We start from the raw sequence: 15,385 nt of genomic DNA, 5'->3' as shown, positions 1-15,385 counted from the left end.
TGATCTCTCAATTGGGCTGTCAATTGTTTCTTTTCTTCAGTAAGGCTGCTTACTTCTTCATTTAATTTTGTTATCTAAGGAATTAAATGTTACACCATTACGAAAGCAGCCTCCCCCAGCCAACCCCTTTGAAAATAAATGCAGTTTTTAAACCCCCATCATTCAAGGTCAAAATATAGAGGATGCACAGTTAGGGAAAACTAAATCAAACTCTATGTAGCATCAAGATTTATGGTAAACAATACTAAGGAAATTAAAATGAACTTGTTTCCCTAAACAGTTGAATCCCTTACAGTGCTCTTTCGAAATATTTCAAATTATTTTAGATTCACAAATGCTATTTTCCCAACTTTCCGGTTCAGTAAATATTTAAAAACTGAACATACGAAGATAATTCCTTTCACTGGAAAACATTCCCTCACCTTTGCAGTTTTTTCAGATAAGGTCTCCTGAAGTTGGCTTTGAGTTTCTTCTCTAATGTTCTGCATAACCTGCTGAAAGTCATCTTTCTCTTTTTGAAGCAAGGACTTCTCTTTCAGTAGCTGTTGGATACATTTCTCCTGCTCTCTTAGTTCGGCTGTCAATTGTTTCTTTTCCTCAGTAAGGCTGCTTACCTCTTCATTTGATTTTATGATCTAAGAAATTAAATGTTACACCATTACTAAATCACCTTCCCTACCTAGCACCTTTGAGAGATAACAGTAGTTTTGAACCCCCCCATATTTCAGGATCAAATATGGAAAATGCAGAGTTAGGGAAAACTAAATCAAACTCTGTGTAGCATCAACCTTTATTTAAAGAACAGAACAGAATATATTGGCCAAATGTGATTAGGCAGATAAGGAATTTGTCTCTGGTGCACAGGCTCTCAGTGTACATAAAAACAACAAGGTAATATAATCCTAAAATACCAATAGGAGAAAGTAGTAGGAAAGATGAGAAGGATTATAGTAATATACAGGTCTTTTTTTCTCATAGAACACTCAGAACGGAGTTCCGGCACCTTTTTTGCATGGAACCTTGTAGGGTAGGCAAGACGGGTTGTATGACATGTGTGAGTTCTGGCACCTTTTTCTTTTACAAAAAAAGCACTGGTAATATAGCTTTACTAGATGGGTAAATATTCTTAGTCATAAGATAGTTCTGCGAGGATTAGATGTTCAGCAGAGAGGGGAAAAATTGTCTCGGTGTCTAGTTGTTTTGGCATGCAATGGCCTATAGCACCACCTAGAGGGGAGGAGTTGAAATGGTTTATGTCCGTGATGTGAGGGGTCTGTAGATATCTTCTCAGTTCTCTTTCTGACCTGTATAGTATTCAAGTCCTCAATGGAAGGCAATGCAATACTAAGGAAATTAAATTTTGCTTCTTTCCCCGAACATATGAATTCCTTAGAATACTCTTTTTATATATTTTAAATTATTGCAGAAAATGCTAGTTTCCCAACTTATAGTTCAGTAACTACCGTATTTTCTGGCGTATAAGATGACTTTTTAACCCATGAAAATTTTCTCAAAAGTCAGGGGTCGTCTTATACGCCCAGTTGTCTTATACGCCGGAAAATACAGTAGTCTTATACAGCGAGTATAGCCCAAACCCTATACCCGTATTTTTCAGACCATAAGACGCACTTTTCCCCACCAAAAGTAGGAGGGAAAACGAGGGTGCGTCTTATGGTCTGAAGCTGATCCGTATGACCAGCCCCAACCTCCGCAAGTGGAAAGCAAGGGAGATTGCCAGGAGCACGAATCGGCACGTGCTGAGAAACGCCGATCTCACGCTCCTGCAATCTCTCTCGCTCGGTTTCAGCTTCCCTTGCTACAAGAGAAAGCAGGATGAAACGGAGTGAGGGAGATTGCCAGGAATGCGAATTGGCTGATCTTGCGCTGCTGCAATCTCCCTCGTTTCAGCCTGCTTTCTCTTGTAGCAAGGGAAGCTGAAACCGAGTGAGGGAGATTGCAGGAGCGCGAGATCGGCCGATTCGCGTTCCTGGCAATCTCCCTTGCTCCGTTTCAGCTTGCTTTCCACAAGAGAAAGCTGGGCTGAGGGCCGCCTCCGCAGGTACTGCTCTAACGTGGAGAGGGAAGGACAAAGAGGGAGGGAAGGAAGGAAGGAAAGGACAATGGGAGAGGGAGGGAGAGAGAGAAATGGAGAGAGAGAGAGAGGTAGAGAGAGGAGAAAGAAATAGGGAGGGAAAGAAAGAGGGAGAGAGAAAGAGAAAGAAAGGGAGAGAAATAGAGGGAGAGAGAGAAAGAGGGAGAGAGAGACAAGGAGAAAAAGAGGGAGGGAAATAGAGGGAGAGAGAGAAAGGGAGAAATAGAGGGAAAGAGAAAAATAGAGCGAGAGAAAGAGCGAGAGAGAGAGGAGAAAGAAAGGGAGGGAAATAGAGGGAGGGAGAGAAAGAAAGAAAGGGAGAAAGAGACAAGGAGAAAGAAAAGGGGAGGGAAATAGAGGGAGAGAGAGAAAGATGGAGAAATAGAGGGAAAGAGAAAAATAGGGAGAGAAAGAGGGAGAGAAAGGGAGGGAAAGAGAGAAAGAGGGAGAAATAGAGGGAAAGAGAAAAATAGAGGGAGAGAAAGAGGGAGAGAGAGACAAGGAGAAAGAAAGAGGGAGAGAAATAGAGGGAAAGAGAAAAATAAGGAGAAAGAGGGAGAGGGAGAGAAAGGGAGAGAGAGAGAAAGGAGAGAGAGGAGAGAGAAAGAAAGAGGGAGGGGGAGAGTGGGAGAAAAAGAGGAGAGAGAGAAATTAAATTAGTAACATGATTGTCAAGTGAATCTGGTTTCTCCACTAACTTTGCTTGTCAGAAGGTTGCAAAAGGCGATCACATGACCCTGGAACAATGTGACCATCATAAATATGAATCGATTGCCAAGCATCCGAATGTAAATCACATGACCCTGGGGATGCTGCAATGGTCATAAGTGTGAAAAATGGTCATAAGTCACTTTTTTCAGTGCCATCGTAACTTTGAACGGTCACTAAGTGAATCATTGTAAGCCGAGGACTACCTGTACTTTATCATTTTTTTCTTTTGTGGGGGGGGGTATGTGTCAAGTTTTTGACACCTTGCTGGGCGACTGGTGGTACTCGGACATTGCCTTGTCCTAAAAGTGGTACAATGGATGAAAAGGTTGAAAAGCCCTGTTTTAGTATACCGGTACTATTTGGTTCAGAATATTTTTTTCTTGTTTTCCTGCTCTAAAAACTGGGTGCATCTTATGGTCAGGTGTGTCTCATGGTCCGAAAAATATGGTAATTTAACAGGAAAAGTAGGGGGCCGTCTTATACGCTGGAAAATACAGTATTTAAAATACTGGTGTGCAGACATAATTCTACTCATTGGAAAGCATCACATACCTTTGCAGTATTTTCAGATAAGGTCTCCTGAAGTTGGCTTTGAGTTTCTTCTCTAATGTTCTGCATAACCTGCTGAAGGTCATCTCTTTCTTTCTGAAGCAAGGTCTTCTCTTTCACTAGCTGTTGGACATATTTCTCGTGATCTCTCAAATGGGCTGTCAATTGTTTCTTTTCTTCAGTAAGGCTGCTTACTTCTTCATTTAATTTTGTTATCTAAGGAATTAAATGTTACACCATTACGAAAGCAGCCTCCCCCAGCTAGTTCTTTTGAGATAACAGCAGTTTTTTTTTAACCCCCTTAATTCACAGTCAAAATATGGAGGATGAACAGTTAGGGAAAACTAAACCAAAATCAAGATTTATGGTAAACAATACTAAGGAAATTAAAATTTATTTGTTTCCCTAAACAGTTGAATCCCTTACAGTGCTCTTTCGAAATATTTCAAATTATTTTAGATCCACAAATGCTATTTTCCCAACTTTCCGGTTCAGTAAATATTTAAAAACTGAATATACGAAGATAATTCCTTTCACTGGAAAACATTCCCTCACCTTTGCAGTTTTTTCAGATAAGGTCTCCTGAAGTTGGCTTTGAGTTTCCTCTGTAATGTTCTGCATAACCTGTTGAAAGTCATCTTTCTCTTTTTGAAGCAAGGACTTCTCTTTCAGTAGCTGTTGGATACATTTCTCCTGCTCTCTTAGTTCGGCTGTCAATTGTTTCTTTTCCTCAGTAAGGCTGCTTACCTCTTCATTTGATTTTATGATCTAAGAAATTAAATGTTACACCATTACTACAGCAGCCTCCCCCAGCTAGTTCTTTTTATTTATTTTATTTATTTGATTTATATACCGCCCTTCTCCCGAAGGACTCAGGGCGGTGTACAGGGCAATAAAAATAAGAATACAGGATACAAGATTTAAAGTTAAATGATTGTGCCCAATGTAGTAAGTTAGTTAAAAATAATGTTAAAACCCCAAACCCATCAGACCAGGCCGGCTTGTTCGAATAGATAAGTTTTTAGATCACGCCGGAAGGAGCGAAGGTCGGGGGCCATTCGTAGTTCAGCCGGTAAGCGGTTCCAAAGAATTGGTGCGCCCACCGAGAATGCTCTCCCCCTGGGGGTCACCAGCCGACATTCTCTGACCGGTGGTACCCTGAGGAAGCCCTCTCTGTGGGAGCGTACAGGACGGAGGGAAGTTGACGCCGGCAGTAGGTGCTCCCGTAGGTAATCCGTAGGTAATTTTGAGATAACAGCAGTTTTTTTAAACTCCCTTAATTCACAGTCAAAATATGGAGGATGAACAGTTAGGGAAAACTAAACCAAAGTCAAGATTTATGGTAAACAATACTAAGGAAATTAAAATTTATTTGTTTCCCTAAACAGCTGAAGCCCTTAAGAGTGCTCTTTTTAAATATTTCAAATTATTTTTGATTCATAAATGCTATTTTCCTAACTTTCCAGTGCAGTAAATATTTAAAATACATGGTACAACTGTACAAACATAAACATTACTATTATCACTGCAAATCCTAAATTGGCAAACTTCAAAATGTAATCACTTGTCTAATCAGATTATACATTCCATTCCATTCCAATGTTTCTAGATATTCTAAATTTCTAGAATATCTAATTTTTCCCCTACTGCAACTCAGTTCTTCCTAAAAGTCAAGATGCAAGCTGTGATTATGCAACTAAAGTTTTGCATTTTTGTGTGTGCCATGATTACACAGTTGCAGCCACCACCATCTTCTTGTTTAACCACCTCCTCCATCAGAGACCCCTACAATCAGAATAAACTTGGCTTCCATTTTATTTCTTAAGACTTTCCTTAAAAAAGAGGCCACATTTCAGTCTTTAAGATTAAATAATGATTAATCAATACTTGAAATAATCCTTTCATTTTTAATCAGTAAAAGTTAATTCTTATATTAAACCACACTTGGACTGGTACAGTGAATTAGAGTTGTTTGCATAAAGCAGAATAGGCATGTGTTTTTCTAGCAACATGGTATGTACATGTCTATGCACGTGTGAAAGTTCAGGTCCCTCTAGTAACCCAGTTTGAACTTAATGAAAAGTCCACAGGAGTGGAGGAAGTAAATAATGTTGTTTGACACATCCTAGATAAATACCCTTGGGGGCAGAATGTTTAGTATGGATCAGGACCACAAACGTTTGTCAGATAAGATCTCACTTGATTTTCAAGTTGCACGATCCAAACTTAAATTAAGCAAAATTTAAATTTATTTTAATGTAATTTATATATTTTGTAATTTTGTCTAACTTCTAAGAGCATGAAAGAGTCCAGCCCAATCTAATTAAACTCAAATCCAATCTCTTGGAAGCCAATTAGACTGTGATTGCAAGCCCACAAGGAGGACATGAGCAGGATAATGTGTCCCATTGACACTGGTCTTCAGAAAGAGGCTGGTGTTGAAATGGGAGGTGGCACAAAACTATTATATCCTAATAGCTGTTGAATGCCTCCAAATCTGGTTAATCCTGGTTCAGTTTCAGAGTATGAATATGTGCTATGTAAATTAACAAAATAGTTCCTTTTTACCTATAAATGTTTATTTAAAAAAATAACATTGAGAATTGTAATTTTCTTACTTTTTCTTTCAAGTGCTTTGTTTCTTCTTTAATCTCCTCTTCAAATTTCTGAAACATCTGTTGTTTCTCAAGAACCAAATTCTTCTGGGTATTTACCTCATCTTCTTGGGATTTTACATACATCAACAATTTCTCCAGTTCAATTTGACTATCCTCACTCTTAATAAATGTGTGTAAAAAGAGGCAGAGAGACAGAGATCATATTATGAAATACAACAACTCAGGACATCAGTTGCATTTTCTTTTGAACAAAACAAAGAAATATTAAGAGTTCCTGCAGTCGTGATTCCTCCAATTCCTTTAGTTTAAATAAGGAAAATTGACCAGGGAAAAGGGGGTGGGGGTGGTTTAAAACAGCAGACTCTTCTTAGTATTAAAACATTTAAAATTGCATCTTTCTTACCTTTTTCTTCAGCTCCTCATGAATTTTCGAAGTTTGAAAATCTGTGCTGATGATTTTTTCTTTTAGTTCTTCTACCATTTTCTTATGTTCTCTGAGAGAATTATTAGCCTCCCTCAATTCTTGCTGCAGTTCCAAATTCTTAAACAACAACAAAAAATAAAGTCACATGCAATCAAGTTGACCGCTGCATTTTAATAAAATCCTAATCTAACAAAAAGGATGGCAAAAGTGGCAGCAAATTAAGAGTGGCTTTGAAACAAGATGGCGGCAAATAAATTTATTTATTTATTTATTTTATTTAATTAAATTTTTATACCGCCCTATTCCCGAAGGACTCAGGGCGGTTTACAGGGCAACATAAAATATGATATAAAAATAGCATAAATTAAAATAGATTAAATTACATCAGCCCAACAATTAAAACAATATTAAAAGTTAAAAATTGACCCAATTAATGAATTAATTAATTAATTCCTACCACTGGAACAAGCCTCTCTATAGTCTCACTCAGACGGTGGACAGTTTGAACCATGTTATTCTTTTCAGTTTGAAGAATCCCCATCTCTGTTCTCAGATGCTCTTTTTCTTGGCTGATGTATTTGACGTTTTCTTCAGTGCTCTGAAGCTTCTGAACCAGCTCGGCTTTCTCCCTCTGCAGGGCTTCCATTTGAGAGTCAGGGATAACTTCCAGCTGTTCTGCATCTTTCATGCTCCCTACATTCTGCTGACTTCCCTCTTCTTTCAGGCGGAGCAGTTGCTGCAGCTCGAGGGAATTGTTTTCCAGGAGTTGGATCTGAAACATGATTTTTATGAAGAAGAATTAGGCTATTTTGCATTTACTCCTGATTATTTGGGAGTAAGTTCAAAACTTCTGATTATTTAGAAATACTGGAAGAAATGCACCAAGAGTGTAGAGCAGAGACATTTTTTTAAATAATCAGAATCCAGAGCTAACATTTTTTTATCTAAACAAGGTTTAAAATAGATAGGCTGATGAAGGAATGGGACGTTATAGATGTCAGGATTTTTTCTGGTTTTCCCCCCCCATGTGCATTGTAGGGTTAATTACAAGGTGGATTTACCCTTTTAAAAATGGGTATTTTTAAAAGATGCCCTACGCACAGTCACTCATGCGCTCGTGACCTCCCGTTTAGACTACTGCAACGCTCTCTACATGGGGCTGCCCTTGAGGACCACTCGGAGGCTTCAGCTGGTGCAGAATGCGGCCGCGTGAGTTGTGATGGGGGTTTCTCGATACTCCCATGTAACACCTCTACTCTGCGAGCTGCATTGGCTCCCGGTTGCCCTCCGGGTGAGATTCAAGGTGCTGGTGATGACCTATAAAGCCCTAAATGGCTTGGGTCCGGGATATCTGAGGGAACACCTGCTGCCGGCATCAAGTTCCCTTCGTCCAGTGCGCTCCCACAGGGTCTTCTCAGGGTGCCACCGGTAAGAGATTGCCGGCGGACGACACCCAGGGATAGGGCCTTCTCAGTGGGGGCGCCTGCCCTTTGGAACCAGCTGCCAGTGGAGCTGAGGACTGCCCCCGACCTCCGTTCATTCCGCCGGGACCTGAAGACCTGGCTCTTCGAGCTCTCTGGCCCAGGCTGAGAATTAATCTTAATTTTAACTGGGGTTTTATTTATGCAGGGACAAATATAATTTTTTTTAAATTTGTTTTTAACTTTTGTATCTTGATTTTTTAATCACCCTGTAAACCGCCCTGAGTCCTTCGGGAAAGGGCGGTATATAAATGTAATAAAATAAATAAATAAATAAATAAATAAATAAACAAACAAATAAATAAATAAAAATGATGCAAGTGTATTTTGGGGCTTATACTCTTGCTTCAACATGACAGAAAACTGCCATACATTTCCATTTACTGGAGTCTCCTAGAACAGATCCCCAGAGATTGATTATAACATTAGAGCTGCAAAAGAGCTACTTTTGATTTAAATCTCCCCCCTCCCCCCAAGTATAGTGGGCACAGTTTCCACATTTTGTTTTTTACCCAGCAAATTCATTTTTGGAATTTGTGAAGATAACAATTTAAAAGGTGGCATGGTAAAAGCCAAACAAATTGATATAAAGCTAAAAACTGCCAAAACATTATAAGGGTCAGTTCCTAGGATTAGAGTTTAGGCACAATTCAATTGATGAATAAAATATATTGTACAATTGAAGGGTTAAAGAAAAAAAATAAATTAAGAGCTTTATAAAATTATGTAGGTGGATATGGCAGTCTAATCGCCCGGCAAGTGTTGAGATAGATTGGTTCTACTTGGAAACATTATGTGCTGTAAGAAGATTAAAAACAGAGAGTAGTGGGTGATATAGAATTAATCTGATAAGCCTAGCAGCATTGAGAATAGGGAAATGACGAATACCATTGATCTCCATAAAGTGAGCAAAAGGAAACATGTTACTTGGTTATTTTAACTTAGTCCAGTGTCATGGGGCATAGATGTGCCTAGAAGGGAATATTTCTTTATTTTCCATTTAATACTGCTAAAAAGCTGGCACTGCAGAAAGCTAAAAGCTGTTCTAGAAAGCATGTGTAAGAAAGCATTACTATATATTTTAGATTTTCAGTGACTGTGAGATTTAGAGCTCTGCGTAAGACAGTTTGATGCCCTGTGTCAACTATGTGACACATAAAGAATGATCTGTTTGTAATATAGAGGTTTTTTTTTAGGTGGCTGTGGGTGGGAGGGGAGAGCTCAAAGGATAATAGTTTGACCAGCAAAAATTGTTACAAATAGTTTGGTGCCCATCTTCCAGTGGCAATGGTGTAGTGCGTATGCAGGGATGGCTAGACCTGAATGCAGACCACCTGGCCTTCTCAATCAGCCGGCCATTCTCCAGTTGTAGAACATTTTAAGAAATCTAGAACACTGGACTTAGGAATTTGAGTTGCGCTCCAAGAGGAGTTGGCAAAGAGCTTGAAAAGAGACACAACCGAATACCGTAATTTTGTGCCACAGACTTTGCTTAAGTTTATAGTTTAAGGTTTGCAAATATCAGTTTAATAAAATTTTTAGAATGGTGGTAGTACTTCTCTGGGGGTATTGTGCAAGACACCTGCCATGACCTACTTAGAGCTATCATGGAAGATCATGTCCAAGAATTTAATTCATTTTTCCTTGTTATTCTGGCAAATAACAAGAGTTTTGGAACCATGATGGTTTGTGTCCAAATGATTCTCTCTGCAAAATTGAACCAGAGCTACCAGTGCTACTCTGTGTCTACGTAAAGTTGAAAGGAGATGTTTAGAAAGTTAAATCTAAGTGATCCACCATAACATTTATGGAAAAAAAAATGAACAGAAACTGCCCAAACCGTGGTTGACATCCCTCCAGGTTAGAACTTTGCTTTATAAATGACTTTGGCAGCAGGATTTTCAGTACAGATTGAACTGAAAATTGATCAGTTGAATCAGGACAAAATTTAAATTTGCTTATTAAAGAAATTTATATGGCTGCCCAACTAACTTATGACGACTCTGGGTGGCCTACAGGAAGAAAACGCCAAATATGAAACAGAATACACCCCTCTCTCCAAGTTTTAATTTCTTTTATATTTTGTAAGGAAAATTCAAACTTCTATGAATGTGGAAGAATTATGATGGATTAAACCAAAGTCCTATCCAGTTTAGCTTTCTCTTCCCTTAAGACCAATTCCTCTCAGAAGACATCAGGAAGATAATATGTTCATCTTCTGGTAACATGGAAAAATGCTCCATTCCTCTATTAATCACATTTTCAAAGCTATCATCATTACAACTCATAATCAATTCTACTTTCTGAATATGTTCTGTGTAATTTTGGCATAAGAGTTCCTTTTCATCTGTACAATCTTGAATTTTTTAAATTAGAGGCTTTTAGAAATATTTTGAAATACAAAAGGACATATTGTCAAAAAACTCTGAACTTACTTCAAAAAAAATCATTTTGAATTTTCAGGCCATATTTATGAACATTATTCTACTTGTCATTTACTTACTTTTCCTTTTAGTTTTTTTGTTTCTTCTTTAAATTCCTCTTCAATTTTCTGAAACATCTGTTGTTTCTCAAGAACTAAATTCTTCTGTGTATTAACCTCATGTTCTTGTAATTTTACATATGCTAACAATTTCTCCAGTTCTAACTGAGTATCTTCAGCCTTAAATATATATTTAGAAAAAGAAAAAAACTCATCACATCATGAAATAAAATCAGTTGGCACATCAGTTTTTTATAATGCAATTCAAGAAAACACCAAAAGTTTCAATAATTGTGAACTTTAGAATAAAAAATATTGGTTAGGGCACTGGAGAACTTTAAATGACAGGTGTTTAAAGCGTCATGCTCAATCCTGTCAAGACCAAGTGGCTGTGGACTTTTGAACACCCCAGATTTGAGTTCATTCCATCTTTAGTCTTGGATAGTAAAGGTAAAGGTAAAGGTTCCCCCGCACATGCGTGCTAGTCGTTTCCGACTCTAGGGGCCGGTGCTCATCTCCGTTTCAAAGCTGAAGAGCCAGCGCTTGTCCGAGGACGTCTCCGTAGTCATGTGGCCAGCATGACTAGACGCCAAAGGCACACGGAACACTGTTACCTTCCCACCGTAGTGGTCCCTATTTTTCTACTTGCATTTTTATGTGCTTTCGAACTGCTAGGTTGGCAGAAGCTGGGACAAGTAACAGGCGCTCACTCTGTTATGCGGCACTCGGGATTCGACCCGCCAAACTGCCGACCATCTGACAAGCTCAGCGTCCTAACCCACTGAGCCACCGCATCTTGGACAACACTCCCCTATTAACGACTGGTGTCTAATCTCTAGGTCATCTGGTACATGCTGCTCCTACTTGAAGAGCAGGTAGCAAGTATGATAAAGAGTATCTTTGCATAATTTCATCTGGTGTCACTGTTGCATCCATTCCTGGATCAGGAAACCCTTCAGCTGGTTTCCCATGTACTAGTCACCTTAAGGTTGAATTACTGCAAAGCAGTCTAGATGGGACTGCCTTTGAAGACCATTTGAAGCTAGTTGGTTCAGAATGCAGCAGTGGAGGCACTGCTGAGAATTCCTTGGAATGCCCATGGAACACTAATTCTAACTGAACTACACTAGTTGTCAGAGTTTCCAGGTGCAATTCAAAATGCTGTTTATAATCTATAAAGCTGTATCTGCATCTCTTAGGATTTCTATGTATCCTTTTCAAAATCAAAATAGCTCCTTCTCTGATGACATCTGAAGAATCTTTAAAGGTCTTACAGTAAGGGTTTTGAGGAGCCTTGTTGGTGGAATTTTATTTTTATTTTTGGGAAGGGATATATGGGATATAGTTTTCCAAAGGCTTCAAATGTTTTCTTTGTTTTTCTCTTTTAAAAAAAATTATAAGCTGAACAAAATTATTCTGGAAGCAGGCGGCCTTTAAATCCAATAAATAATAGTAATGCTTTTAAAATGTCACACACATTTTCTTACCTTTTGTTTCAACTCATGAATTTTTGAAGTCTGAGAATCTGTGGCTTTGATTTTTCCTTTCAGTTCTTCTACCATTTCCTTGTATTCACTGAGAGAATTATTAGCCTCCTTCAGCTGTTCCTGCAGTTCCAAATTCTTTAACAAAAAATAAAGCCACATTTAAATTAAATCCTAATCCAATAAAAAGTATCTACCCCAAAGGTGGCAGCAACTGAATTCTTACCGTTGGAATCAGCTTCTCTATAGTCTCACCCAGATGGTGGACAGTTTGAGTCATGGTATCCTTCTCAGCTTGAAGAACCTCTACCTCTATTCTCAGATGCTCTTTTTCTTGGCTAATGTATTTGATGTCTTCTTCAGTGCTATGAAGCTTCTGAACCAGCTCTGTTTTCTCCTTCTGCAGGGCTTCCATTTGAGACTCAAGACTAATTTTTAGCTGATCGGTGTCATCAAAATTTTCCACATTCTGCTGATTCATCTGGAGTGACTGCTGCAGGTCAAAGGACTTTGTTTGTAGCTGTTGGATTTGAGAAAGAATGTTTATGAAGATCAAATGATGCATGTGTTTCTGATTTTTTAATTTTCTATGAAAGTAGGAAAGAAAGAATATGCCATGGTTTCAGAGAAGAGACTAGCAACCGTTTGATGGTTAGAAGTCATCTAACCGTGACTTCACTATGTGGTAGTGCAGTGTTTAGAATGCAGTACTGAGGGCTAACTCTGCCGACTGCCAGAAGTTTGATCCTGATCTGCTCAAGGTTGACTCAGCCTTCCATCTTCCCAAGGTTGGTAAAATGAGGACCCAGATTGTTGGGGGTAATATGCTGACTTTGTAAATCACTTAGAACTGTAAAGTACTATGAAGCAGTATATAAGTGCTATTGCTGTAATTATATCAGCAGACTGGTTGTGAAATAGGCAGTGCCACAAATGTTAGCAGAGATGATTTAAAAATTTTTTTTCCCCCATTCATCAAGCATTCATTAAAATTAGCAGGTTTTCCATGGTATTCTGTTAAACAAAGAGACTATTTTATCAAACATTCTTAATGTTTTCTATTATTTCATTTCCTGTAATACTGTTTCGATGTTTTTATTGATTTTGCTGAATTTTAATGTATTTTATTAATGTTTGGGCACTTTGGTGCAAGTTTGATCTTATTTGTTTCAATGGGTGGGTCAGAACAATAAATACATTGATTGATATGTACCATTTGGTTGCTTTCTAGATGCTGATTCTTTTCCTTTTCCAAATTTTCCAGTTGATGCTGCAATACCACCTTCTCTTGCTGGAGAGTGATAATGTGCTCCTTGATCCACTGAAATTCATTGTTGACCTCTAGTACCATCTGATTTATATCTTCTTCATTTTGAGTTTTCTTTACCGAGACGTCTTCCAAGTTGTCTGCTAATTTTAGTATCTGCAGTATCTGCAATATCTGCAATGAATATATTTTTCCATAAGTTCTTTGGAGAAAATAAATGAGCAGCCTTTCATCTAACAGAAAACAAGCATCCTATATCAAGAAACTTAACCAAAACTTTATTTTGTCAATACATTTCTGTTACAGATATCTCTTACCTGTTGTTTTTGATCATCGGTCGTGATTTCAAAAGTTTCCTTAGCTCTTGAAATTTGTTTGTTTTTCTCTGCAATGGTTTCTTCAAGTTCTTCGATGTGCTTTTGACACTGCTTCAAAGAATTCTGAGCATTCCTGAACCCTTCCTGAGCTTCAATATTCTTTCACAAAAAGATAGAAAAAAATATACATATACATGCATTAGAATTGTGGGGTGCAAAAAATATTTTCTTCTACACTTGCTTTTTTGATACAAGGATGGACAATTTGATATTACATGTGGTAACATAATAGGATAACAAAGTTGCAAGGGACCTTGGAGATCTTCTAATCCAACTCTCTGCTCGACATTTCAGACAAGTGGTTGCCTAGTCTTTTCTTAAAAACTTCCGGAGGCAAGTTGCTCCATTGATTAATTGCCTAATTTTTTTCCCCAAACCCCCTTATGATCAAGTACGAAGATTCAGCAACAAAACAGGTAAGGTTTGGTTGCATTTTTCTGAAAAGTACGGAAAATGAATGTAAGGTAAGAATGGAAATGGCCATGCTCAGCGTTTGTGAGGCATGATGTGCCTGTTATTACTCTTAACTTCCCTAAAAGACCAATATTTTTGGCCGCACTTAGTAATATCACTGAATACAATTCTTCCTTGCTGAATCCTAACCATACCCAATCAATTAAAAGTTCCAAAAGAATAAATATGGTCCATAACTATAAAGCCACCTGCTATTTGTCTGTTTCTCTACTGCAGACATGTCAAACACAAGGCCCGGGGGCTGGATCCGGCCCACAAAGTGGTCTCATGTGGCCCGTGAAGCCATCCTGGAAACAGTGAGGGAACGGCCCCCACTGCCTTGGCCCTGGCCCAGAGACCCTCCTCCTGCCAGAGACCCTCAGATCTGTCCCACTCCTGCCCAGACCCCCCATAGGCACCCTTGAGGCGAACTATGTAGAGCTGGCCATGTGCACTCTAGCCACGCCCACCCAGGCCATACCCACCCGGCCCCTTGAGGGCAACCACAATGCTGATGCGGCCCTGAATGAAATTGAGTTTGACACCCCTGCTCTACTGTGTTTAGCTTACCATACAAATAGTATCTTGTATATCTTCTTTGAGCTGATCTCTCTCCTTCTCAAGGGCTTCCTGTTTTTGTTTGAAGTCATTTCTTTCTTCGGTCAAGACTCTTATTTTTTCTTTAGCCTCCTGAAGTCTTTGCATCATGTCTAACTTTTGCGCCTCCTCAGTTTCCATTTTAGACTCCCAAACCTTCAGCTGATCTTTGAGCTCTTCCATTTCACTCAGCTTCTGATGAGCTTCATCCAGTTGTTCTTTAAGAGTAAGTAGCGCCTCTTGCTCTAAGTCCTTCTCTTGCAATTCTCCATTTTTGCTAGATTGCTTTGATATTTTAGATTACAGTATATATGTTAAACACAATTTAATATATTGAAAATGCAACATCAAAAGTTGTCAAATTTTGTAATCGTATTTAATTTTCTTTTGCAATAAACTTAATGAACTGCTTGCAAATGATTAAGAATCAGTTCCTCTCCTCTATATTCTCCTTATATCATCAACTCTGTGTGTGTGTGTGTGTGTGTGTGTGTGTGTAATATGTAAAAGTGATGCTACTACAGAAAGACATTTTCAAGTGTATTGTAACAACATTCTCAATGATCTTGTATCAATAGTTAATGTAGTATAATGGCTAAGACCCTGAAGACAGTAAGATTCAAGACTTCTATCAGCCTTGTATATATCCTGAACCAGGCTAGAATCATAATTAACCCTTGCTTGAACTTCTAGTATAAAAAAATATTGTTCCTCATAGCACAGCCATGGAATATACGTGGGGCTAATGCTAATACTGAGGACTTAACAGGAAAGGTATTTCAGAGGCTGATAACTCAATTTATGCATGTCTTTTTTGCACCTATGATTAATAAATTCTCAGTATATTGGG

At 38.5% G+C, this 15,385-nt stretch overlaps 1 protein-coding gene across 1 annotated transcript in view; it reads right to left on the bottom strand.

Annotated features, from left to right (window-relative positions):
• The window catches only part of CENPE (centromere protein E), a gene marked incomplete at its 5' end in the record, with an annotated part of 73,827 nt that overhangs the window by 27,310 nt on the left and 31,132 nt on the right, over nucleotides 1-15,385 (bottom strand). The window contains 12 exons of the mRNA XM_081333341.1: nucleotides 423-635; nucleotides 3,356-3,568; nucleotides 3,908-4,120; nucleotides 5,971-6,129; nucleotides 6,374-6,511; nucleotides 6,852-7,166; nucleotides 10,379-10,537; nucleotides 11,845-11,979; nucleotides 12,068-12,241; nucleotides 13,190-13,282; nucleotides 13,426-13,584; nucleotides 14,509-14,820. Of these exons, the coding sequence (XP_081189467.1) occupies nucleotides 423-635; nucleotides 3,356-3,568; nucleotides 3,908-4,120; nucleotides 5,971-6,129; nucleotides 6,374-6,511; nucleotides 6,852-7,166; nucleotides 10,379-10,537; nucleotides 11,845-11,979; nucleotides 12,068-12,241; nucleotides 13,190-13,282; nucleotides 13,426-13,584; nucleotides 14,509-14,820 (2,283 nt within the window). The remainder of the gene's footprint in view (nucleotides 1-422; nucleotides 636-3,355; nucleotides 3,569-3,907; nucleotides 4,121-5,970; nucleotides 6,130-6,373; nucleotides 6,512-6,851; nucleotides 7,167-10,378; nucleotides 10,538-11,844; nucleotides 11,980-12,067; nucleotides 12,242-13,189; nucleotides 13,283-13,425; nucleotides 13,585-14,508; nucleotides 14,821-15,385) is intronic.

Source organism: Vipera berus (assembly GCF_964194415.1).
Source record: "Vipera berus genome assembly, chromosome: 7".
In the NCBI taxonomy this organism is placed as follows: domain Eukaryota; kingdom Metazoa; phylum Chordata; class Lepidosauria; order Squamata; family Viperidae; genus Vipera; species Vipera berus.
This window is presented reverse-complemented; position numbering and strand designations above follow the sequence as displayed.